This window comes from Arachis duranensis, chromosome 5 (assembly GCF_000817695.3).
Source record: "Arachis duranensis cultivar V14167 chromosome 5, aradu.V14167.gnm2.J7QH, whole genome shotgun sequence".
NCBI lineage: Eukaryota > Viridiplantae > Streptophyta > Magnoliopsida > Fabales > Fabaceae > Arachis > Arachis duranensis.
Window position 1 is genome coordinate 4524644 of NC_029776.3, and position 25722 is coordinate 4550365.

The 25722-nt window shown below is 34.7% G+C and overlaps 4 protein-coding genes and 1 non-coding gene across 6 annotated transcripts; 2 read left to right on the forward strand and 3 right to left on the reverse strand.

Annotated features, from left to right (window-relative positions):
* Positions 1-3790: 3790 nt before the first annotated feature.
* LOC107487486 (peroxisomal acyl-coenzyme A oxidase 1) lies at positions 3791-9461 on the reverse strand. The gene is made up of 14 exons (XM_016108132.3): positions 9164-9461; positions 8970-9078; positions 8828-8889; positions 8452-8661; positions 8177-8264; positions 7940-8102; positions 7116-7314; positions 6494-6691; positions 5842-5973; positions 5531-5651; positions 5274-5384; positions 4865-4934; positions 4298-4481; positions 3791-4192 (listed from the first exon to the last, which is right to left on the reverse strand). Exons 1-14 carry the CDS (start codon positions 9299-9301, stop codon positions 3983-3985), a joined length of 1995 nt encoding a protein of 664 aa, XP_015963618.1. The 5' UTR covers positions 9302-9461; the 3' UTR covers positions 3791-3982.
* Positions 9462-10260: 799 nt separating this feature from the next.
* On the forward strand, positions 10261-10332 carry TRNAQ-UUG (transfer RNA glutamine (anticodon UUG)). Its single transcript has one exon. It is a non-coding gene; the product is annotated as a tRNA-Gln (tRNA).
* A 935-nt stretch (positions 10333-11267) lies between these two features.
* On the reverse strand, positions 11268-13778 carry LOC107487487 (transcription factor KUA1). Its single transcript, XM_016108133.2, has 3 exons — positions 13316-13778; positions 12577-12785; positions 11268-12079 (listed from the first exon to the last, which is right to left on the reverse strand). Exons 1-3 carry the CDS (start codon positions 13611-13613, stop codon positions 11588-11590), a joined length of 999 nt encoding a protein of 332 aa, XP_015963619.1. The 5' UTR covers positions 13614-13778; the 3' UTR covers positions 11268-11587.
* A 2766-nt stretch (positions 13779-16544) lies between these two features.
* LOC107487490 (E3 ubiquitin-protein ligase HOS1) lies at positions 16545-23189 on the reverse strand. The gene is made up of 11 exons (XM_016108135.3): positions 22909-23189; positions 21733-22105; positions 21423-21557; positions 21148-21323; positions 20253-20642; positions 19989-20147; positions 19146-19634; positions 18440-18534; positions 18189-18237; positions 17078-17790; positions 16545-16935 (listed from the first exon to the last, which is right to left on the reverse strand). Exons 1-11 carry the CDS (start codon positions 23023-23025, stop codon positions 16767-16769), a joined length of 2865 nt encoding a protein of 954 aa, XP_015963621.1. The 5' UTR covers positions 23026-23189; the 3' UTR covers positions 16545-16766.
* A 368-nt stretch (positions 23190-23557) lies between these two features.
* Positions 23558-25215, forward strand: LOC107487488 (uncharacterized). Of its 2 annotated transcripts, XM_016108134.3 has the most exons (3): positions 23560-24662; positions 24739-24810; positions 24912-25215. In XM_016108134.3, the coding sequence occupies exons 1-3, from the start codon at positions 23988-23990 to the stop codon at positions 24915-24917; spliced, it is 753 nt and encodes a 250-aa protein (XP_015963620.1). In that variant the 5' UTR covers positions 23560-23987; the 3' UTR covers positions 24918-25215. The 2 variants fall into 2 exon arrangements, with proteins under 2 accessions (XP_020997708.1, XP_015963620.1); XM_021142049.2 differs by lacking the exon at positions 24912-25215 and having other exon boundaries at positions 23558-24662; positions 24739-24905.
* Positions 25216-25722: the final 507 nt, after the last annotated feature.

A 25722-nucleotide genomic window follows, 5' to 3' on the forward strand; every position in this document is an offset into this window, starting at 1 on the left:
ATAAAGACGACAACTAAAAATTAGTTTAATATATTTACCTAAATTATTTAATTAAATATACTTTTACATACGAAAAATTAATTATTAAATTAGTTAGCTATCATATATTTTATATAATGTATGTATATTGTTTACCTCATTTTAAAATATATTTTATATTTTTAACATATATTTTATATAAAAAATTAATTTACTCACTAATTTTTTTATATATAATATAATTATTATTTAACATAAAAAGTATCTATATCTTATTTATTATATTAAAATAAAAAATGTTAAAAAATCAACAAATTTTATAATTTATAATTATTAATTAATCATCATTAATATTTTTAATAATGTGAAATTTTATTAAATAATATAAAATTATTCATTTTTTTAATAGTTAAGTGCTGACCAACATTAATAAAAATGTTGGTCCTTAGGCTTTCTCTATTAAAATTTCTTATATCAGTTTCGTGAAGTCCATCCAACAGGATTAATATTAGTCCCTCATGAGTTAGAACATAAGTGGCATTTTTTAGGTATCACAATAATTGAAGTTTACTTGAAGGAGTAAGTGTCCGTCCCCATTGCCATTCGTATCTTGGAATTAAAACTTAAAATACAAAAAGAGGAAAAAAGATAGAATTAAGGAAAATGAATATGGACCGCTAAGGTCATTTTATATTGAGTTTCAGAATGTGTCGTTTTTGTTATTTCTAGTTAGAACAAACTTTGGTGGACCAATGTTGATTGTTGATCCATTATATTTATTTATATATATATATGCATCTTCAAATCATAGCTTTAATGTCGTTTTTGCGGAGGCAAGATCTTCTTCCATTACAATAGTAAGGAATTCATGAGTTTATTATTATTTGTTTATTAGTTTACTCGTTTCTTTGATTTGGGGTAATATTTAATATTGAATGGACAATGTCTGGCCCATGAAGATGAATGAAGTTTTGGTACGAATTTCATTCAACTGCCACTATGTTCAAAATCTGCTATGCGGACCCATGATCACTAATGCCTGATGCTTATAATTATCCACCGCAATTAATCATCATTCTTGGCATCTTATATTTGATTATCCTCGTGAATTTCAAGGAATCCGTGAAAGATGAGGACTCAACCACTCACTACTGTTCGCATCTACAAAGCCTGAGTCACTGGAGCTGCTTCGTTACCGCTAGCTCTAAGTGATAATTTAATAAGTTTATAAATATTTGAGTCGAATTTGAGTCTAAATTTAAATTTACGTATTAAATAAATGTGACTTTATTGATTCTCAAGTTGGTTCGATTATAATTTATATTATTTATTTCATATTTTTTATTTATATGACATACATGCACGTTTATATATATTATTTGAGTTAATTTAAGAGTTTTATTGGAGTTAGACTTAAACTTTATAATTAGATTCTATTATCCTAATTTTGAATTTGACTTAGGTCTAGATTGGGTAAACACTTAATTAAGGTTTTTTTGAAAAAATAGCTTAAACAATAAATGTCTATATTAAAAGTAGCTTATAAATAAGTTATTTTGTATTTGAATTTTTAGTTCTAAAAATACTTATTTTAAAAGAAATGTGATAAAAAAAATTTTATTATGAAAAAAGTTATTTTTTTAACTTCTTTATAAATTTTTAAATAGTTTCTTAAAAAGTTATAATTTAATTTTAAAAATTACACCAGATATTAATATTATTATTTTTTATAAGTCAAAAACTCAAAATAGTTACTTTTAAAACTTTTCAAACGGTTCTTAGCTCAGTTTAATTCGACTTACTTTCACATCTAACAAGGCTAATACAACAGAGATATGTTTTTTGTAATTATTTTACGAGTAATGCTATATGATCAGTAAATATTATTATTTTGTGTCACTATTTAGTCATCCAATAATTTACACGCATATTTATAGATATTTTAGACACAATAAATATATTAATTTATACCTATATTTATTTGAATTTTACATATATAAATTAATACAGTTTATGTCCAATTTTTTTTAAATTTACACACATAAATTAATAAAATTTATTTATTAAAAATAATTTAATATTTATACTAACAAAAAATATTAAAAATTACTGGTTCCAAAAAATTTTCTTATTTTATTTGTACTCTGAATAAAACCATAATTTATTTTTATTCCCACCTTGCAAAGTTTTAAATGAAGTATCAGTCCCTTTATAATATTTTTTTCTTCAAATTTGAAATATCTAATAGATGATAAATGTGTCGAATATTATAAGATATAATAATAGATATGTATTATACGAAATCAGTAGTTTACCCACGTATCATTACTCAAATATCATATTCTCTCCGATTATGCCAAGTTGCAACAAATTAAAACAATCATTTATTTATTTATTTGTGTAGGTTATTGTCAATCTATAACAAAATCCGTTGGGGTTGCATGGAGTAGGCAGGGACACAAAGACAAAGCCTTGTGATATGCAAATCTAGGTCGTTTTCTTTATCCTGAATTAGATGTGCACTAATAAGGTAGCAAAAATTTGGTACAAACTTTTCAAATAATATTGTAACTACATAATGTCAAAATCAAAGATAACATAACGGTAGCAAAAAGTTCTCGATAATTTCTAATAGAACAGTAGTAGTAAGCAATTTTACTCCAGCAATTAATGGTTCTATCTCTTTTGTTCAACTTTTTTCCAAAATGAAAACTCCAACATGTTAGTAAAAATTTATTTAATATTTAATTGAGACATTACTGCATAAATTAGTTGGCAAGCTATAGCTAGGTGCATTTTAATTTGTTAGGGGTAGCCCTATATTTTTAATGAACCCCTTTCGTCATATCATATCGTCTTTCAAATATCGCTCATCGCTCTCACAACAACAATAATACACGCTACAATAATTTAAATCATTTTAGCGACTGTACCCTTGTACCATTACAACACGAGGGAAAAATGTTATTACATATACTCCTTTTTTTATTTAAAAACAAAAAAAGAAATATGGGATCTAATAGTACAAGATGCCTATTAATACAAGTAATGTCTTACCAAAAGAAATTGTAAAATTTAAAATTACAATATTTAGGAAACAATCATCACATTATTATAATTTATTAAAAAATTACACGAATAGGAATATATATAGGAGTTATTCAAAATTCTGTAGAAATGATTATTATACACGTTTCCCTGAATCCGTCCAAAGTGAGTTGACATGAGAGTCCAATTTCTAATAATTAACAAAATTATGGTCCTAATCAATCGTCATGCTATGTTATTCTCTCCAAATTGTTGTTATCGAATCATTTAGTTAAACATAATAATTATATACACGCACTTAGGAAACCAAAGCAAGTGAGATACACATAAACGGTAACAATTATTGGTGATTGTTCGTACTTTGTAGCATTGCTGTATTATATTAGATTTAAGATCCCAAGATGATGTGACAGAAAGCCACCATAACATTGTTATTTAATTATTTTTGTGGTTGCATGATTGCCTTAGATTCGTTTATTAGCTTTAATTAACTATAGTCCGTTGGACTTTGCACACGTGATTGTTTTGGAAAATCAGCCATTAAGCAACTTCCATAATCCATACACCCATAAGGCCCCAAAACTCTCATATGACCTTTGCTTTTCATGGTCATTAAATAAATTCTCCAAATTTAATTTAAAAAAATTAATTATCTTGTAATTTCCTGTAGTACATGTCTTGTGTAGAGACTCCATACTTGTTAGTAAGATCTTTTTTTATTATTATCAACTTTAATCTAAGATGAAAGAATGGATTTCCAAAATTTGACAAAGAATTCATCAAGGTAGTCCATAACCAAAAGCATCTTCCTTCTAATCAACAATTATGATTGTTATGTTCCTCACACCTCTCTTTATTTATCCTTCCGTGCAAGTTTATTAATTCACTCTTTAAAACACAATTAAAGTAGATAGAATTTACTAGGTGTAAATTAACAAACCAGGTATTAAATCATCTAAAGCCTAGCATTACGAAGCTGCTGCTTAAGAATTGGTTGAACATACTCATGGAAGCCATCAGGAACGATTGATTCATTCAAAGGATCCTTCCATGCCTCCTCATACAATTTTGGATACACATTTCCGTCGTACCGACCAAGAACCGAACCGAGGTAGTGATCAGTGTAGTTAAATGCATCAACAAGCGCAATCGCATTAGGCCGAACCTAATCATATGCATATAATCACACTATTAGTCTTCAGTCTTCACATTAATCACATATTATTTATAAAATTATGATATCAGATGTTGAAATTGTTTTGGGACAAACCTGGGAATACAAGGACCTCAATTGCTCATTGGCAAGTGATCCTTGTTTTGGAGTGATGCAGCCAGCAGAGAGAAATTCACCCAAATGCATGTGAAGAAGAAACAGAGCATAAACCCCACAAAGAACTTGTAATTGCTGTTTCACACCCTTTCCAGGTATATCTTGTTGCAACTTCTCAAGGAATCTGAATGAAAGAGTTTGATCAAGCTTTAGACTGATTCAAGCAGATCCTAGTTTTAAGTACAGAAATCTAATATCTTGAATAAACAATTAAGATATTGATTAATAATAGACTATTATGTTTTGAGTTAGGATCAAATAGCAACGTTGTTGATTTTTGAAAAAATTACACAAACAAAAAGTTATTCAACAGTGCAACATTTATTTAAATTGACACTGATGTCATTTAATGCTAACACATTATGTTTTCCAATAGAATATCATGGAACTCACTGTTTACCGAGGCAATCTAATGTAGTATATATCTAGAGATCAATAAAGTCAACAAGTATAACAATTAGCAGCTATTAACAATTAATTAACATAGAAAATCTTGAAGAAGCTCACTTGGAAACAACAATTAATTGGCAATGAGCCACTGCTGCCTCAGCGAGATCAGCTGAGAGTGCTTGGAAACCTGTTGTAAAAAAAGATTATTAGCACTAATCATAATAATATTTAAGCATGTTCCGCAAATTGCAAACTATCTCAACGAATGCACTTACAAGAACTTTGGTATATCCTGGGGAGTTTTTTTGGTTATTATTTAAAATTTTAAATGATAATATCTTGAAGTGCTAATGGCTTTGGTTAATTCTTTAGGACTTAAAATTAATTGATATATATATATATATCTCTGTGTGTGTGTCATCTTATCGATAGTTATTTTTCTTTTCTTTTGGGAAGCTGCACAAGAAATGGAAAATTTAAGCAGAGCTCCATAGTCAAGCTTAGTTGAAGAATTTGAATCATTTACCGTCTTCAGGATTGGTGAACTTGCTAAGGTTTTGAGCACAAGCAACAGACAACCAAGCAGCCCTAGCTTCAAATGCTTTCAGCAAAACATTAGGCTCCAACCAATCCTCGGCTGCATCGAGTAAAAGTAAGTATACATAACAAAGTTACAACAGAACAATGACAGACAAATTTTATGTTAACTGAAACCATACATGAAGCTTACATCTTTAAAGTTTACATATGTTCAAAATTAACTATGGTGGTAGAGTTCAGTACCTCTCTGAACATCAGAACGATACTGCAACAGTTTTTCGACTTGACCCAAATAAGCTGTAGTACCAGTGGGCTTATTACCAGAGTCCAGCTGAGAAACAGTCTTCATAAGATGCCTTGCCACCTACATGAGATTTTTCTTGAAGTTATCAGTACAACCCCGAGATCAATACTGGTAAACCTCCTAAACCAGACAAGACTTAAGCCACAGTTGTCATACAGAAATATGAATCCTTTTAACATATTGTAAAAGACTTGTATATAATGCATAAGATGACAATAAAAAACATAACGAAAAAAGATATTTAACAAACCTGTAAAAGCAGCACATAGTTATCTCCTTCATATGTGCATGCAGGAGCATAGACTGCAAATAACTCAGGGAGACCACTGCTATTAAGGTAACCATGGCCGCCACATAGCTTGCGACATTCTTCAATTCCATCCTGCAAATTAAGCGAACTGGCCTTCATTACCACTTCAAAAAATTCAGCATTGCAAAATGAAATGCATATATTAGGAAACAATAGAAGCATATTATCTAAACACTAACATCAGAAACATTCGCATCATTTACATCCAGAAGACACGGCAAATCAAGTCAGTTATCCAACATACAAATTATATGCCTGAAGAACTGAGATAGTAACTCTACATACAATTCGTATTAATATTTTAGCCTTGATGCTCAATCATATCCCTCACATAAATGCCTTCACAGTATCAACATATCTTAAACAACAAAGAAAACGGATATGGATAGAGAGGAGTAAAGGGAGGAGGCCTATAAGGATAATAGATCATCATTTTAGAAATTTATCAGCAACACTTAAGGAATCTGACTAAATGACAACAGAGCATATGGAGAGGGGAAAAAATAATGAAGAAACTGGATGAAACAATAACAAAACCATATTTAATAAAGTAGTAGCCAATACAAAGAGTAACCAACAAAAAATGACATACAGCAGTAGCTGAAGTAGTCAAGGATTTCAACCCTGCTGTGCATGCATGAGCTTCAGCCAGTGTTGAAAAGTCGTTGACTTGCAATCTTTGCGTCACATCAGTATAAAGCCAATTCAACCACTCCCCAACAAATCTGAATGCATAGGCAGAAGCTAGCAAAGGGAATAGCCTAGCCTGCTGTGTCTTGTAATCAATCACCTAAATGTAAAGGACAAAAAAGGAAGACAAAATTAAGCATAAAGGCCAAACAATGCGAATCCAACTAATCAAATTCTACTTTTGATAAAACATTAGACCGAAATACACATTTCTGTATCACATAACACATGCACAATATATGGATGAATACTTTCTAGATTCCCATCAAATTACATAGAACAGATATGTCAGTAATAAACAAGACTAGCTGAAAGGGAGAAACTACATTAGTCAGAAGCAACTTTAACATTAAAGTAAATTAACTTATATAGTTTGTATAATTTAATTTGGATACAGTCTCCATTTCCGCCTTGCACAATTTATATATGAAAAAGTATATTAATAAATATTTCATTACCATTCCTTAAAAAGGAATTTGCCAACAAGCAAAAGCCATGCTTCAATGGAGTGTTTTAAATCTTACCTGTGTTTCAATACCTCCATTCTGTGACCCAAATTGTCTTCGTACTGCACTATATCTTGTAGCAATGCAAACTGCTCGTGACAAAGCAATGGATGCATCAGTTACAATTGTTTTCCTCACATAGACCATGGTACCATAAACTAATTGTCTTGGAACACTTGAGTGCACAAATTTTCCTTCTCTTGTAACCTGTGAAAACCTGAGATTAAAAAGAAAAAAGTTAGGAGTCATCACATGAATTTATTGACGGAAACTGCAAGGCAACACTACCATTTAAAACAATTGAGAAAAGTCAGGTATTTTCTATCACCAATGATCTCAACAAGGAGTCATATTTTCAACTTTAAAACAGGATAAAGACAACCCTTTTTACTGTTTCCATTTAATGTTTCTCAAATGTTATTCTTATCTAGTAGCCATTTTAAATAATAATCTTGAAGGGAAAATGTTGATATAACATTGCCCATGAATTGATTGTTGAGGTATTTAATCTGGACCAGTTTCCCTCTCACTGGAACTAAAAGCTCTTTTTAAATCTGGTTCCTGGTTAAAGAAATGAAAGGGGTAAAAGAAGCTTTATATTCAAAGACAAAATATAAGTTCTTATATCGTTCAGTGAACATAATAGCCAAAAGTTTTTCCTAGGTTGATGTTACTGTTGTCCAAGTTACATTGAGTTCCCATCTTGTGGTTTGACCCAACTTCAATGAGCTTCCTTCGGGGGTTTAAAGTTCTATTAGTTTTATGCTACAGATCATTCATGTGCTATTAGTATAGTACATCACAGTTTGTAGCTTTGTACACCATGGATAAAATAAAATTACCTCATTAACATTTGGTTCCTTGGAATTCGCACATTGTCAAATCTAAGAACCCCATTATCCATGCTGTTATAAGCTCCACTTCCAAATTTCATTCCAATATCACCAACAGTTATACCTGGAAGGGGTGAATGGTCATCCAAGCTCCGCAGCTGGACAATGAAACCTTCAAATTGAACAGAGTTAATTAATTGATGTTCGAATCACTGGAATTCTGGATGATTAGACAATCGAAATTACCATGCACTCCGTGCTCTTTTCCATTAGTTATCAGACGGGCATAAACAACAGCATGTGTGGATATTTTACCCAATCCACCAGGCCACCACTGTTTAAATCAGCATCAATGAAGTGATAATCATATCCAAATGCCTTTAACAAAAAGCACATACAATATGCATTGGAAAAAAGCTAAAAAACCATTTTTTCCTCATTGTATTTGTTGATGTAACATTGTAAGATTCTATAATTTGAATCACTAAAGACTCTCACAAGTAATGATTCATATAACTTACTTTGCTGGAAGTTAATGTGGGGCTATGAATAACAAATTCGTCGGTTTTGGGATCAAAAGTTGCAGTTGTCTCAAGCCCTTGAACATTGGATCCATGACCAAGTTCTGTTTGTGCATAGCAACCAATTATTTGCATCTTATAAGCCAAAGGCAACCATTTCTGCTGCTGCTCATCAGTGCCTGATCCTTTGATAGCAGGCACAAACATTCCCTGCAAAAAGAATTTCAATAACAAAACTTTAGTAGAAGCAGATTATGCTTTGATCTTACAACACACACTGTATTCCTTTGAAATCCAAAACTTGAGCACTGCACACTAGTACTACTCATGAGTAAATTTTCTAACAATGCAAGCACAAGAAGAAACTGAAGTATACCCAATGAAGATCCGTAAAGGCAGGTTGGTCCACAAAGAACCTCAGCTTATAAGCTTCCTCCTCTGGAAAAATACAAATTTGAATTCTTTTAGCAAAGATAAGAAACCGAGAATGCAGAATAGAGCAATAAAATAGGTCTCACCAGTAAGACGAAGCTCGTTAATTCTTTTCCAAGCATGAGCTGCTTTCCTCAAAGTGTTCTTAAACAACTCCTTTCTACCAAGCATGGTTCTATCATCCTTTCTAAACACCTACAAATCACAATCAGAACCATCATCATTCAGTAAACTCCAACAATTTCAAACAAAAATTGAAGACACAGGGGAAAATAATTACAGGATCGGTGGCAACGAGGCGAGAAATCCGGTCAGATAGGTCAAACGCGTGGCGGGAACCCGCCCAAACGATCTTCATCTGTTCGACATCGAAGTCTGCTTTGTTTCTCTCGTCAGCCAAGTGGTCAACGCCTTCCATTTTCTCACACCTGACACCTTTGGTTTCAACTTTGAACTTTCAAGTATGAAGAAGGTGTTTTTCCAAACGTTGTTAACTAATGACTGTTTTTCCAAAGCTACAATGGTGAGGACCGGCCTCTATAGTGGATATCCTCTTTCTCTTATGCCACTATTATTCTATTCGTTAGTGCCATTTTTTGAATGTGAATAATACTACTCTACTTTAGTCAATTAATTCCCACGTTTTATTAATGTTTGCCATTACTTTTCTGTCAACTATGAAGAATGTCCACTTATTTCGATCCCACCGTCAATAGTACCAAAACAAATGGTTTTTAAATATATAGAATTTATAAAAGAAGTTTAAATAACAAAAATGTTACCACATATCAAAATTTATTATTTTTTATTATTATTTAGTCATTAATTTAATTTTTTTAGTCTAATTTTTTTAATTTAATAATTTAACATATTTTATTTTATATTTTTAAATATTGATGAATGATGACTAACTGATAATTTAAAATAATAAATTTTGAGATGTTATAGCATTTCTCTTAAATAATTACCAAGCCATACATATGCTTTTAACTTTTTATGAAATCTATAACAAATTATAAATCTATTTAAACCAAAAATCTAATACCAAGTTAGGTATCATTATTAGCTTTTTGTATAAACTATTCAAGTTTGAAAGCAGTAACCCTTAAGTGAGCATTAGTAACAGTTCATCCATCAAATTCTGGACTTTGATATCATCCTTCAATTCTAGAACCGTGGCTTGTGTGGTCATAGTTGTTCAGTTAGCTTTTAGCCCATAATGCTCATATAATTTTGTCTCTATAGTTTGATTTATTTAGCGTATAAAGTATATTGAAGTCACCCATCATTCCATATGCATGGTTAGCTCTCGCCATCCACATTGCATAACAAATCTATAATTGTGATTATTAGATGCTGACACACAAGTGCTACTATGGTTCTATGGTGTAGTGGTTAGCACTCTGGACTTTGAATCCAGCGACCTGGGTTCGACTCCCGGTAGGACCTAATTTTTCCATTATTTTGTCGCCAAATAAAAAAACTTCACTTCAAGAGGTCGAGTCTTAAACTCTTAACATACTCTCTATTATTTGTTGGCTATGCCGGATTAGAATTCTCTTCCGAATCTACTAAGCCTGGGTAGTACAAAAATATTCACCTTTTGTTTTATTGGTTCAGAGATTGGTATTAAAATTTTTGTTTTTGTCTCTAAAATTTTAGTATTTCAATACCTCCAAAAAATAGAGACAAAGGAGACTAAAATTTTTAGAAATAGAGACGGAAACTTTAACAATATTTTATACATAAAATACATTCATTTCAATTAGTTAATTCCAATTTTATCTTTTGTACAAATTAAATTAGAATTTTATTTTTGTTTCAATTTCTATCTCCCACTCTGTACTAAACAGAATACTAAAATTTATTTCATCTCTGTCTTTTAGAAAAATGGCTCCTCTCCATTTTTTTGAACACTTGGAGAGAATAAAATGTGATCTCTCACCTTTAATTCTATAAGTGGAACCAAAATTAAATAAGAGAGAGCAATCAGATTACACTATCCAATTTTTTTTCCAGTAGAGAGGATCCACTAATAATATTAGATTACACTCCCACTTGGTGACGGAAGAGTTACAGCCGACCAAACATTACACCCTTGAATCCTAGGTTATGGTACATCTGTAACTCTTCTTTGTCTTTCATAAAATACTTCATTCTCTTAATGTAATGAATAAGCATCGATTTATCCATTGAATTAATTGGTCCATATTTTTTCAAAGTGCAGTGCCTAATTATTGCTTAATTGTTTAATACCTATGATCAATTAGAATAACACTCATGCAGTTGATTTTCTTTTTCGTCCCACTCAACTCAGGTAGAAGATAAACGAAGTGAGGCAAAACATGGAAAACTTGCTACCTAGCAGTTACTTGTTTGCTAAATAAAAGGGGAAGCACAACCTAATAGATTGTTATTCTGCACAATCAACTTTACAATACATGAAATGACCCTGGTAAATGAAATGATTGAACAAACAAAGTCTAGACCCAAGTAATAATTCCTAAATGCTACTGCTGTGCTGCCTACCAACATTGAAACAAACTAAATTAACCACTGTAAATAGGGCAAAAGAAAAAGGTAGAAAATTTATTAAGGATATTCCCACAACCACAAGATATGTGATGACCACATGGCCAGATTTATGATCCCTACATTCATAGATATGGCTACAGGACACACCCCTACTTGCCAGAAGGGGCCCTTATAATGCGTGGATTGCGCTGCCGTTCATGTTCGAACTATCGCACGCTGGAGTTGCATGAAAAGCTGATTGTCTAGAAGGTCCTTCGAGGAGTTTTAGGGACAGGGAGGATGGGGCAGAGTCCCCAATGGAGTCTCCTAAACTCAGTTTTGACATGCCAACCAGTTCATCAACATTAATTGGGCTTTTAGAATGCACTGCAGTTGGCTTCAACACTTCATGAGCTTCCTTCTTCTTAGTAGGCTCTGGATCATATCCTGACCAACAGGGAATAGGTAATTGGAAGACAGGAGGATAAAAGGTAGGATACAGCACTGGGAATGGTGATCGCGAGTTATCTGACTTCAACAAGGCCAATTCCCTGTCATTTGAGTTAGCAGAATCCATGGATTCACACTCTTCATCGAGGGCTGGAGGCACAGGAGGCAAGGGGTTATTGCCTTCTGTTTCGATCTGTAGCTGATCTTGCTGCACCATTGGTGTGTCCGCTGACTGCAAAATCACAATTCAACATTAAGAATCTAGAAATAAATGAGAAGGTTCCAAGCACATCAGATGAGGGAAGAAGATACATTTTTCAAATAGTAGACATCATTAAAAAGCATAAAACAAAAAAATGTCATGTTTGTCTCCTAACTTCACTAGGAACAATACTGCAAAAATAAGATCACAATTTAAAGTGATTTGTCTGAAATCCCATGATGCCAAACATACTGCAGAAGAAGAAAATTAGAAAATGGATGTACTTTTAGATTTTTTTTTTTACCAAAATTAATTGACCATCAATGTATTGTGTACAATATTGATTTCTTTCACAACATGAAGCTAGAACAGGTCACACAATATCTTATAAGGAAGCAAAATCAAATAATCCTAACCACGGGCTTCAAACAGTATAAAACATTATGTGCCGTCAGTTCCATCGAATGCATCTAGATGCAAAAGAAAAACAAATTTGATGCATGAAATTTGCAAGTTAGGGTACTAACTTCATCTGCGACAATATCAAATAGACTGGAACGTCTTTTGCGCCTAGACACATTGCTTTGCCTGATGAAATATTTTTGAGCATGACTGGCCACTTGAGTAGGTGTCCTTGATGTGACATAATTTCGTGCAATTCCACGCCAATCACCTTTTCCAAGCTTCTGTAATCCAAGTAAAAACATTCTGTGTTCCTCCTCAGTCCACGGGACACCTGCACCTCAATGAAATGATTTTCCATACTTAGTAGATATTCCTCAAGTCATCATTTAAGGTTCTCCCAGCAAAGAACAGGATTAAAAAATCTTCTATATAGTCAATTATCAAATCATCAAATCAAAGAGTTAAAGAATGATCAAGTGCATGCTTAAGTTACCGGCAAGTCAACCAGAATAATATGTTTTCTACTATGTAAAAACCTAAGCATACTCCACATTTATACACTAATGATGATTGGAAGTTCGAAACTTGATCACACGACATCATTCAGATAGAAACTATTCAGCCAAGCCAAGCATCAACCACAAAGCATTCAAATAAATTCACTCATGAAGTCATAAAGCTAGCTGCTTTAACTCGTTTTCCACACAACGAAACAAGCCAATACTAAAAAACAGACTACTGGGAAACAAAGATCACATAATTATAAAAATAATAAACACTCGAGCAAAACGGAAATTTAAAAGAATTTAGCAAATTTAAAAATGAAAAACTTCATTTTTTTATTAGGTCGAAGAATCGAACCCCTTTTTCGTTCACGCGAGGTAGAAGACGACCCAGGAACAAAGTCTTCGGAGGCATAACCCTCGGCGGCGGCGTGATCGGGGGTGTCACCACCGCCGGGAGAACCCGGATTGTTGGATGCATGGTGGTGGGACCCGGAACTAGAACCCGACGCAGCATAGTGGGTGAGATTTCCCATGCTAGCGCTCTTTCGGATCGACCCGTCCGTCAATCGGACCCCGAAGAGCTTAACCCCTCTGTTGGGGCACGTCCTCGAATTGTGGCCGTTGTTGCTGCAATGCGAGCACCGTCGCGTCATGTTTCCTTCCAACGCCGCAAAATGGAACGACACGGTGGCGATAAGCGGTGGATTCTGAAATCGGGTCAATTGGGATCCGAATGAGTTCACCCGATTCAAGAACGGGTTTTTGTTTTTTCTCCCTCTGCTTGCGCTGATGGGAGTGAAAGAGGAGGCGCAAAACTGAAGTTTAGCGTATTTATCTTCGTCTCTCAGATAAAAAAGGGAAATGATACTGTGCTTCGTGCAAGTTTTCATTGCCATGGTCCTTTCAACTTTTGAACGCTTATCACGATGACTTATCAGATCCGAATCAGATCATCCTGGTTGACTTATCATTTTTTCTTTTATTGTTTTTTCACATTTTTCAACACGACAAAAATGCTGAAAGCGTGACGCTTTTTATCCCACTTCTCTTGCTTTAGTTATGTGTTTAACATTTTTATTTTTAGAAAAATTCTAAACGTCCTGAAAATTATTTCGAAAGATAATTGATTTTTAACTAAAAAAATATACAATTCGATTTCTGGTTTTTTTAGTATAAAAATTAATTAGTCCTATAAAAATAAAAATTAGAGATCAAATTGTGTATTTTTTTATTTATAAATCTCATAATTTTTTTGAAATAATTGATAAGGATCAAATTGAATATTCATTCTTTTATTTTTGATAGATAATTTACGTTGATAAAATAAATGTACTAAATTAAAATTGAATATATATTATATCCTAAATATATTTATATAAATCGAATAAAATAGATTTGATTTATACTATTTATATATAACTTGAATTTGTTTAATTTAATTTACTATAGGTATCTTTTATAAGTAACAATAATTGGATTTACTATTTGTATAAATGTCCATAATTATTTATTTATTTTTTATTAACTTTAAAATATAAATTTTAATAAAAAATATCTTTATTATATGATGTCTCATCCCATTATAAGATTGCATATAGTTTTTAACATCTCCAAATTAAACAATGTCTTGCTCTCATGCAAAATAAAGGACTATGAAATTCGATTTGGGAATTGAAGGTGCCAACAAAGATACAGATTTTTGTATGGAGAGCGGCACATGAAAAGTTTCCAATGTTTAGCAACATCCATAAAAAATTTTCAGCTACTGCTCCTTTTTGTCTAAAATGTCAGATAGAACCATAAACAAATACATTGCTTAACACAATGTCCAATAGCAGAGACATTTTAGAAGAAGTACACATCGGTGGAAAATGAATCTTAGACATACTAGACTGAATTTGCTTTAGATTGTGAAAGATCCGCAATTTGTTCTTTTTCTCATTTTCTTTTACACTTCGAAAATGTATTGTAGGAGAACCCCATTTGCTTTGTTTTTATCGTTTTCGACACTTGTAATCATGTCAATTTTATAGAATGGAATTTATCTTTTTGAAAAAAAGGAAAAGAAAATATCTTTATTTGAATTTAAATAAAATATTAAAAAAATCAAAATAAATAAAAATAGAAATACCAATTTTGTGTTTTAGTTCAACTTTTAGAAAATTTACGTTTTTACAAACTTGTAGATTTAAAACGGAATAAAAAAAAATTTTAAAATTCCTTAAAAATCATACTCTAATTCTTTAGCATACAAAGAATTATTACCAAAGTTTTTTATATTAAAAAAGTTATTATAAAGTATAACCTTCCAAAATGTCATATGAACTTAAACATTTATGTTAATAATCTATCTGCATATAATAAATCGAATCAAGCTAATTCGATTTATACAAAAGTGTTCAAGACATGATGTGTAACTAATTCCGGTTTAAGACATCTATAAAATTTTGAACTCAATTTATTTTTTCAATGTAAATTATCCTCTTCGATATGTATGTATATGGTTTCCGTACACTATCACCATTTTCATTTTGTTAAAAAGTTATCCATTTACAGATAAATCATGATGATATTCTTCTCATAATTATCCGTGGGACAATTTGAGAACATTTTCTTGGTGGATGTCCACACCACTTACCTTGGATGTTGGGAGAAAGGAGTGGATAGGTTGTTTCTTCTTCGCTTCTTTGAATATTTATTCAAGGGAATGAGTCAATGAGTGAGTTAAAAGTTATTTATGTTCATAAAATTCAATTAAAACCTCTCTTGTTAGAGATAATTTGAGTGGAAAAGCAAAGGGAACGCGTTTTCATTGAACTAAGTTGAATTGAGCCAATGACTTCTAGGTCAACAAAAATAAGATTAAATTTTAGGTGATTACTGATTTCTAATAGTAATGTGAAGATTTAAAAGTTGACAAGTTATCTTCAGAAGAGAACTTACTATTTTATCACTTCCTGATTATAATCTCGTCTTAGGGGGGCTTCTATATAACCTTTAGCTAATAAAACCATGCAGTCCACAAGAAAAACTAAACTAAAATCAAATTTGCACCAATGACCAGACCAACGATTTAGCAGGGCTCGACAAAAGAAAACACGATTTAGTAGTTGACTAATATAGTGGAATCGTCCGCGTGGGATGCTTGATGCTTCCAAGAAACACTTAGGGAATATTCTGGCATATAAAAGCAACTGAAATCTTTTCGTACAAAAGAGGATAATGGTAATTTATAGAAGCTGTATCCACCTTTTATCCCGTTCCAAAGGCTCATCTTTTTTATCACTACATCAATCATTCTCACTTCGTCTTCATTCCCACATCATCTACTAAGAAAAAGGTTTCCACTGTTGATCCCCTTCTTAGAGGAAATATCACGCATAACATGACAATATAAAAGCATCTACATCCAATCTTAGAAGGCGACTACAATATCGTCGCGTACATAATACAATATCTTCGGACGAGACTCTTTCAGCCACCACGACGGTCTTGAATTTGCTTAAAACATGATATGATTTTTTGTATGAATCATTCTTCGAAGTTCCAACCATGAAATATATAATTCGGGAAAAGGCTGAACGGAAAAGGAAAAGGCCAACACAATGTACTATTTAAGACTAACATTTCCTTCATCGAAATATTAGCTGCACAACTAAGACCAGCGTAAATGTCCAAGTAAAAACTCCTTTAAGATACAAATCTGAACTGAAAATGAACTGAAAATAACTCTCTTTCGCTGGTCTTTCCCTGTTTCTATCCAGGAAAAAAATACAAGAAACCCCTTTTTTCTCAGAAATGTAGTCTCATCTCTTGGTAAACCTGCTTCGCCTATTTGTTCTAGTTGGAGTTGCATGGTAAACTATATCCATAGCTCTTTCCAGACCCTGCTCCTCTTCATCGCTGGTTTCGTCAGATCTCCACCTAGGTCCACCATTGATATTTTCTCTGGCATCTAATCTCGTCTCCGTATGGCTATAGAAATGTTCAGAAAGAAGGATTCAGCGCAAAGTGTAGATTGCGGAAGGGCATGTAAATGTGGAAATTATAAGAAATAAGCCTTATCAGTAAACAAACCGGCAGGGAGCAAAAGAAGAAACAGGTAACATGATCTCACCTCCAAGAGACGTCCATTGGATCATTAGCAGACGCTGCATTCCAACTTCTATCACCTTTATGTGATTGGACACTCTTACTAGATATATTAGGAAAGTTATCAGCAAATTCTTTGGAATGGCTGCGCATGGATCCAATAACGGGGCTGGCTGAAGCCTTCAAGGAGTACATAGGACTGGCTTTTTTAGTATGGCTAAAAAGCGCACTCCGTTCATCTGGTGACATTTTGTCCCGCATATTTTCTTGGGAATTGTTTGGTGATGTTTTGTTAGCACCCTTCAGAGCTGAATCATTCATGAAACGGATCCTATGATTCTTTGGAGTTGGAGTGTGATCATACCTAGGGATTTTGCCACTTTTACCTTGATTATTTGAAAACCTCATGTTACTAGGGATTAATCCTTCATGACGATCTGATGGGGTGCCAAAATTACCAAATTCGGGCCCAATAGTAGGAAAAGGCATGCCTAATTTGGTTGAAGTTCCTAAAGTCGATGAACTCAACAAACCAAATGTATGATCTCCATGCAGCATGTCGGAAGAATCTGTGGATGAGGGAATCAATAGACTCATTGACCGGGATTCCCGAGTCCGAGGAACATCAATCTTAGCAGGAATTGTAACTTCTTCATGAGAAGTAATACCTCCTTCAGTCAAGTTTCCACTTCTCAGTTGTTGCTGCTCAACTTCTGGAAGCAACTCCAAGCACCTATTCTGTCTCATTCAAAGAAATGAATATTTACTGAACTCATGCTAATAATATGCTCAATACACTAGAGTTTATAAAGTTTAAAACATCAACATGACAGTTCGCCACATCATGCATATCAGATATCACAATTTCTGAGGCATCTAAGCATGTTGGCATTAATAATAATAATAATAATAATAATAATAATAATAATAATTATTATTATTATTATTATTATTATAATAGTGTTTTTATTAAATTGAACCCTATAAGATCTGGGAGTTCCCATTTTGGTTCCCATACCATGTGGTAAATGGCTTCGATCTGTTAGAATGGGTAGCTCGCCTGCAGGTCCTAGTTGGGGAATAACTCTGGTTACAAGTTCAGGTTTTCCAAGGGAGATAGAGATAGTACCAACAACTGTTAATTTATGTAGGTATTTTGTTGTTGATTCAATTCTAAATAAGAACCTAAAAGGATTTTGTAGGTGGGGAAAAAAGGAGAATTTCGGAAAAACACAAAATGGGAATTGTAAAAATAAAACACACAATGAAAATAGAAAATGTTTTCTTAAACCAAACAGGCCATTAAATTCCTTTTCATGCATCTGCCAAAAAATTTTGGAAAATTAAATTAAGGGAAAAAATACCACTTAGTTGTCGTGTTTATCACCGAAGACATTCTTGGATAGAACCTTTTGAAATGGCATCTTGCTCCAGCTTTTCAAGTTGAATATGAACTTGGTATGCTTCAGAGTATCTGTAACGCTGAACAGAGAGAAGTTTATAAGCTACAATTTCGTTATTGTTTTACTCAAGCAAATTATCATCATAATTCATAAAGGAGCTAATACAGTCTTGTCCACCCGAAACACAAAGAAAGGGACAAAACCCACACCCACACAGAGACACAGAGAGTAAAAGAAAACACAAGTTTAAGATACACAAAGTTCACTTCTATGCAATTGTAACCCAATTGAAAGCAAAGTATAAATAAGCATACACCATAACAGAGATTAAACTCACATATTATGAACTATTTATTAGGCTATTGAAGCCAGATATCACTTTCTATGCAAGAAAGATGTAAAACTCAGGTGTTATCATTCATATTCACTACGTTTTGCTATGCTAAAAATACAGATGAGATGGCCAAAAATACATGATTATGTATCAAGAAAATTTCACAAAGGATCCATTAAACAAGGGAATTGCATGCAAATTGATAAGCAAAAAGTGGTTACTGTTCCTAACTAGTAAATATGTAAGAATAAGTAATCAGGAACTATATCATACACTTGAATAGGGTGAGATTGTTGGGAATGTAAAGTGAATAAGAGTTTCCAAACTACCACTGAAAATAACACAACAAGAAGTACCTGCATATAAAAAACAACAAGAAGACTTCCAGTAGTCCTCGGGGGTTCTTCAGTAGCACAATCCAAAAGACTCTTGTGTATATATTTCTCTTCATCAGAATTCCATGGCAATTCTAGCATTCGATCCACTAAGTTCCTCCTAATACAGAGGCAACAAATCTCGGTTACCAAGACCTCCACCCAATTACTAAATTGCCCTTTTGGTACATCAGCAGTCTCCAAAGGTGCTCCTTTATTGAAACTCTTTTCTTTCACTCTTGTGCAGAGAATCCTCTGATGCATAAATGCTTCAGTCAGAAGTCCACACTCGATCCTTACCCGCACTGCAGTGACAGCATCTCTAAGTGAAATATTACGAGGCCCACCATCACGACCAGCCCACCTTAAAACCATCAGAGCTGTATCAGGGCTATTCCTTTCTAACAGTACTTCAGCAATTTTAGGGTGTGATGCTGCGCCAGAAATTTCAGGAAGAAGGCGACAAGCTTCCTAACAGAATAATAAAATATATTAATCTCAAAAGAAAAACAACAGATCAACCTTAACAGCAAATATTACAAAATGTAACATTGTCATTGCATAAGGACTACAAGACCCATAGCTCCAAATAGCATATATAATATCTCTGACTCAAATCCCAATTACTCTTACCACTTTCATTTTATGCCCATAAATTGCCTAGCATTGTCTCCTCATACTAATATGATGGTATCAATAGTCAGCAGCTAAAGGAAATTAGTGAACCAAACTTGATACATATAGAATCAGCATTTATTTTTTTTTTTCAAACTGGTTAAAATAAGCATTGAGACTCACTGAACACAAATATTATGTTATAGTCACCTGTAAAGCCTCCTCAGTATCATCATCCAGGAGATAAAAAGTAAAAGACTCAAGTAATGAATGCCTGCTAATATTAAATGTCACTGCAAAGTCCTCTATTAACTCCCTCCATTCTTCATCAGGAATTGTCCAGTGACGATCATACAAATAATACAGAAACTGTAGAAGTTAAGGAAAGGCATATGTATTGCTATAAATTACAACTATTACCACCAAAAAATCCAACATCCCACACCCACTATAAAGGAAAGGGTAGAAGGATACGATTGCTTGTTTGGCAAGCACAACATCAGAACTTCCACGTAAAAAGAGTAAGTCAGCAGCAGCATGGAGATTTTTGAATGGATAGCAACCCAACACCCGATCAGTATCAGACTGGAAAACCAATGGTCCATCCTTCTGCAAGGATGCAACATCACCTCCCTGTATTAAGCCCTCCTCTAAATCAAGATTATTCAATGCATCTTCAATAAATAGAGATCCAACATGTCCTGTTGACTCCACAGATTGACTTATTGCATCAGGCCAAGCACGTCTAATTGCTTCTGATTTCCGTCTGCGGACATCTGAAGCCCATGATGAACTATCGGTAAAACGAGATCTCACATTCTCCAAAAAATAATGTCTTGTACACCAGACAATAATCTCCAGATGCTGGGTTGGACAATTGAAATAACAAATCAGTGGCCAGTATTAAGATTGCAAAATGAGCTCCTCTTTATTCTTAAGGTTCCATATTTACAGGCAGAGAGGGTGAAGAGAGAGGAAGCTCAATAAGCTTGGCAAACAATATTAATGAAAGACCCAAGTATAAATGACCAAATGTCAGTCCCTTCTACAGAAGGCCCTCCTCATACAAACACGGAAAATCAAGTGTGAATTTCTGCAGCCAAGGTTCACTGTAGTAAACCACATTTTGCAGATTGCAATATAAATCCCATCCAACATGAAATACCCAACATTACTATAACAAAATTGTAAGCAACGGCTAAAAGTAACAGAAAAAGAAGATAATATCTGCATATATATATAATGAAGATTCTCAGCCAATCAGCATGAGCCAAGCAAGCAACAAGCGAAAAACTAAAATATCAACAAAAAAAATGTAAAAACAGTAATACAATCATTCAATCAAAAACAAAATCTTGCAAGACTAAACCTGCTTTGTCTTTAACACGCTCTCTTGGAGATGATGCAAATCATGAAGTTGTGCTGAAAGAGTACCCTTAAAAGATGACTCCAAAATGTCTAGCACATTTGATATGCCTTTCAGGTGTAATGAAAATCTCAGAAGTGAACTCAATTTCTCTTTCATTTGAAAAACATCAAGATTATCTAAAACACATTGTTAGGGAGCACAAAACCTCGGAAGCATAAAATATACTCGCTATAACTAGCTTTAGATACCAACAGTTAAAAAAGGTTTGAGGATACAAATTCCCTGTAGTTCAGCTATGATATTTGTGAATGTCCTCTTGCACCAATCCTTCACCACCACTTCATCCAACAAAAATGCTATAACTGGATCACTGGAACCGGCAGTTTCATCCATACATACATCTGTGATGTCTGAAATTTTGGTTCAAGAAAATGCAAAGTAGATAAAGAGAAGGGGGCTTGTCAAAACAACAGAGAAACACGAGAATAATATTCCTTCTTTCTCGTTGTTTTGTGTGTTTTGTTTGTGGAGGGGACTCGGGAGGTATAGGAAGGGGATGATAAATGACAATGTATAAAAGGATACAGTGGCAAATTAAAGAAACCAAGTTATTCTCAAGTGCAACGTCAAGCAAAGAATAAAGACGCTGTTTCTCCCCATCTTCTATTTCTTGAAATCTCTCATCACACCTTTTGGAAATAAGGCCAGCTTCTATGCACTCGTAATAAAGTCGGAGACGCAGTCTATCACCACCCTTTGGAATTGGGATTCTGCATATTGGGCAGATATCACACCGTTGACTACATTCTTCACATAAAGAAGCATGCCCACATGAATTCAACAAGTGAAGGACATAACGACCACAGCTTCTCAAGTCTCTAGTTGCTCGGCAGTGCTCAACTTTGGCTTCTTTCCACAACTCAATTAGATCAATAGATGCCAAGCGTTCCAATGTAGCCTGAAAATAAATTTTCCCATCTCGTGTACTGTTATTATTTGACAAATATGAAATGAAACCTCTATTCTGCTCAATAACATGAAAAATGGAACTAACGATTTTCAAGTTCTACATAAAATACAGTTTCCTTCTGCATCTAAACAGGTATGACTCATTTCCAATGCCACGTGCTCACAACAAATAATTCAGACATGTTAGGAACCAAGAAGTAAGAACTTCATAAGATTACAAGTAGGCCTACTGAAGGACAGGACAGGTCTCAATTGTTTAGTAGATTAGGCTCACTATGCAAGAATCACCAACAGTCATCTAAATCACTACAGTGGTCTCAGTTTGTAGTATAGAGCTGGAAACTACAAACTGGGCCGTGCAAGTCGGGTTCCAGATAATATAATAGAATTCAAGGGCTAAATTTGTGGTAAGGACTTATAGATCACTAGATGTGCCAATATAAATCAATTTGAAACTACTAGAACCATCCTTAATAGAAGTGAACGACATTTTCAATGCATCTCATAGCATTGCAGCATTGCAACCAAAACAAAAAATAATAACAGAACACTTGAACATTAAAACCACCCTTACATGAAGAACTAAACGATAGCTCATGCTCATAATTTGAAAGCGAGTCCAATTTGAAAGCTCAGCTCACAGATTGAAGTAAACCCAACGCAACATGATGCAAAAAATATTCCAATAGGGCAAATGAGGGGGGAACATACGGAAACAAACAGTGCCTTAGTGATTGGCAGCTAGGGTTTTATGAAGCAGCTCAAAAGAGCAACTAGTACAAGGGTGAGTACCTGAACAAATGGACTACTGTAGTTCGGTTGCAGCTTCCGGGACGAAGATCTTGCGGTGCCGGGGGCGCCGCCGGAGCTGGAGGGAGTGGTGGCTGGTCCGTTGAGCCTCCTATCCATTTTCGCAGAGATAGTAGCGACGCTGAGCTGGAATAGGTAAACGGTTCCGTATTACAGTTCAGTGAAGGTCCCCTTTACATACTCCCAACTCACAAACCGCCGTGCTTCTCGGAGAGGGAAACTCTCACGGATTGGAATTGGAGGGTTTTTGAAACAAAACATACTTTTCTTTTCTTTTTTGTTGAGCAATTCTTTTCTTTTTTTTTTTCCGATTCTTCCTTCTGGTCGTTTTCGTTGGGTTGGGCCGGGTTCCTATTTAATTACACATGGGCCGAACAGGGTTGAAGCCCAATTTGAAATCTTCATGGTTCGCTCCTTCCATCCATGCTGGTGTAGTTGTGTTAAGTAAATCGCACCGCATTACCGCAATGTCATTGGCAGCGCTGACAGCAAGTCAATATTTCTCGTTAGAACTTAGAAGGATGGTTTGAAAAGTTTTGTTAGCCTAGTAATGTATGAACTAAAAATACCAATGAGCTTCACAATTTTATTTTAAAGAATTGTGCTATAGCCGATGAAAAAATGAAAGCTTTTCCGTTTTATGTTTGATTGAAATGGATGCAATAGCACTTAGCAGTGATGGTTATTGGCATTGGTGATGCGTAACCATCAAATGCTCCCCGAAGCAAGACAGCAGCACATTCCGAAAATAAAGTTGCGGACCGAAACGACAATATGAGTAAAAGGAAGGGGCAAAATATAAAAAAGAAAAAAGAAAAGAAGGTCGCAAAATTTGTAGCGTAGAAGGAAGTGTTGTAAGCAGGTTGAGCAGCTGGTTTTTGCATTGCCATATTTACAGCCCCCTTCACCTTTCTTCTGCAGAATCTATCACACATTCTTCGCTGCTCCTCTCTAGGGTTTCACCTTCTTGCCTTTCTCTTTCTCTCTCTCTCTCTCTTCTTCTTCTTTTCGGTTTTGTTTGGCTTCGAACGGAAGGTTAGCAAAGGCCTAAGGTTCCCCGAATGGCGACGGCACCGGTGAAGTCTCAACCTCTTCACAACTTCTCCCTACCTTTCTTGAAATGGGCCTCCAAAAGCCACACCAAGCCTAACCACCGCCACCGCTCTCCCCTCTCCCGCGACTCCTCCTCCTCCCAGCTTCCTCCCCCCGCCGATCACGATTCCGAACCCGAAACCCGCAGGCTCGGATCCAGAACCGTCAGATACCGATTTGGATTCTCCTCCTCCCATATCGCAGAAAAATCTCACACTGAACAACAAGAACAAGAGCAGCAGCGGCAACAAACTTCCGACCGAGCAGGCAACAATGTAACCGACGATGATGACGGCGGCGGAAAGAGGAAGGGTGAGGACGGCGAAGAAGAAGCCAAAGGCGAAGGTGAGGAGTTAAAGGTTGAAAAGCCTTGGAAGTTGAGGCCCAGGAAATCAGCGTTCCCAAGGGGTTCTGGGAATGGGGAAGCAGGTGCGGCGGTTACCGGTGGGCCGTCGTCGGAGCCGAAGTCGGTGCGGCTGAGGGAGATGGCGGATATGCAGTGTCAAGGTGACAGGAAAGAGAAGAGGAAGTTGTGGATTGCTCTTTCGAAAGAAGAAATCGAAGAGGACATATTCGCCATCACTGGGTCGAGGCCCGCCAGAAGGCCCGAGAAAAGGCCCAAGCATGTTCAGAAACAACTGGATGTACTGTGTATTTCTCCTCTTGTTGTTTCTATTTTGACCTTGATCATCATCTGAGTTTGTTGTGTTGAATTTTCAGTGTGTTTTCCCTGGCTTGTGGTTAGTAGGGGCAACCGCAGAAGCTTACAGAGTTGCTGATGCTCCAGCCAAGGTTTTCTTTCTTCTTCTTTTTTGTTTTTATGATTAATTTATGCTACATGACTGTTGATTGTTACTTTGCTATTATTCTTTGGATATGGTGATTTGTTGCAGCGTTAGATGAGCATGGTGTAAAGAGTTCCTGAAAAGAATTGTTGCAGAAGAATGAACTTCACTTGATTACTTTTATTTACTTAGAGTTAGTCTCGTAACCTCATAGTCCTTCTCTGTAGGTAAACAGATATATATAGTAGTATTAGTACAATATTATGTACATATGATTAACAGAATGGATTTCAATGATATATCAGTTGCAGAGAGAGCTCTTATGTTATGACTATTGCATGTATTGTGAGTTTTAATGACTGAATTGAATCGATGATGAATGCAAACAGTAAACCCTCGTGGTCTTTGAAAATAGCTGACTAATGCATATAAGGACTTTTCACTTATGCACACATTTGTACATCTCTTTGCAAGGTACACTAATGGCACCATGATTTTGGATGAATGATTTGTGTATCGTATTTATTCAAATTGCTCTGAGGTAATGGCGTTAGGTAGTACTTGATAAAATGGACGGATGGCTTCACCCTTTGTACTTCTTCCCTATTTGTTACAGGATGAAATGAACCATACAATATCTACTCTCTAGTATCTAGCAGCTATTTCTTCCTTCTTTTTCTTGCCGGGTGAATGGCGTTTGTCGTCTTCCTCTTCTACTACTTTTCTGTAGCCATGAAAATACGTCACCTTATGGTAAGCAGATTATTCTATCCTCCTTGTGTAATGGTGTTTGGCTTACATAATGTTGACCCCCCAAGGTTTCCCTGACCAGACCACTTTGTTCCCTGGAATAGAATCGCTGTTTATCTGAAATTAATGTTAATTCTCGTTTAAGCCAATTTGAGAAACCTTTTTGGGT

Coding starts and splice junctions, on each gene's coding strand:
- LOC107487486 (XM_016108132.3), bottom strand. CDS start 9,301: ATGGAAGGCGTTGACCACTTGGCTGACGAGAGAAACAAAGCAGACTTC. Junction 8,890..8,969: donor TAACGAGCTTCGTCTTACTG/GTGAGACCTATT, acceptor GTATTTTTCCAG/AGGAGGAAGCTTATAAGCTG. Junction 7,315..7,939: donor AGGAACCAAATGTTAATGAG/GTAATTTTATTT, acceptor TTTTAATCTCAG/GTTTTCACAGGTTACAAGAG.
- LOC107487487 (XM_016108133.2), bottom strand. CDS start 13,613: ATGACGCGACGGTGCTCGCATTGCAGCAACAACGGCCACAATTCGAGG. Junction 12,786..13,315: donor CTCGCGTGAACGAAAAAGGG/GTTCGATTCTTC, acceptor ATTGAGGTGCAG/GTGTCCCGTGGACTGAGGAG. Junction 12,080..12,576: donor TTGATATTGTCGCAGATGAA/GTTAGTACCCTA, acceptor GTGATTTTGCAG/TCAGCGGACACACCAATGGT.
- LOC107487490 (XM_016108135.3), bottom strand. CDS start 23,025: ATGGATAGGAGGCTCAACGGACCAGCCACCACTCCCTCCAGCTCCGGC. Junction 22,106..22,908: donor ACAGTAGTCCATTTGTTCAG/GTACTCACCCTT, acceptor ATTTATTTTCAG/GCTACATTGGAACGCTTGGC. Junction 21,324..21,422: donor AGCTGAACTACAGGGAATTT/GTATCCTCAAAC, acceptor AATGTGTTTTAG/ATAATCTTGATGTTTTTCAA.
- LOC107487488 (XM_021142049.2), top strand. CDS start 23,988: ATGGCGACGGCACCGGTGAAGTCTCAACCTCTTCACAACTTCTCCCTA. Junction 24,663..24,738: donor ATGTTCAGAAACAACTGGAT/GTACTGTGTATT, acceptor TTGAATTTTCAG/TGTGTTTTCCCTGGCTTGTG.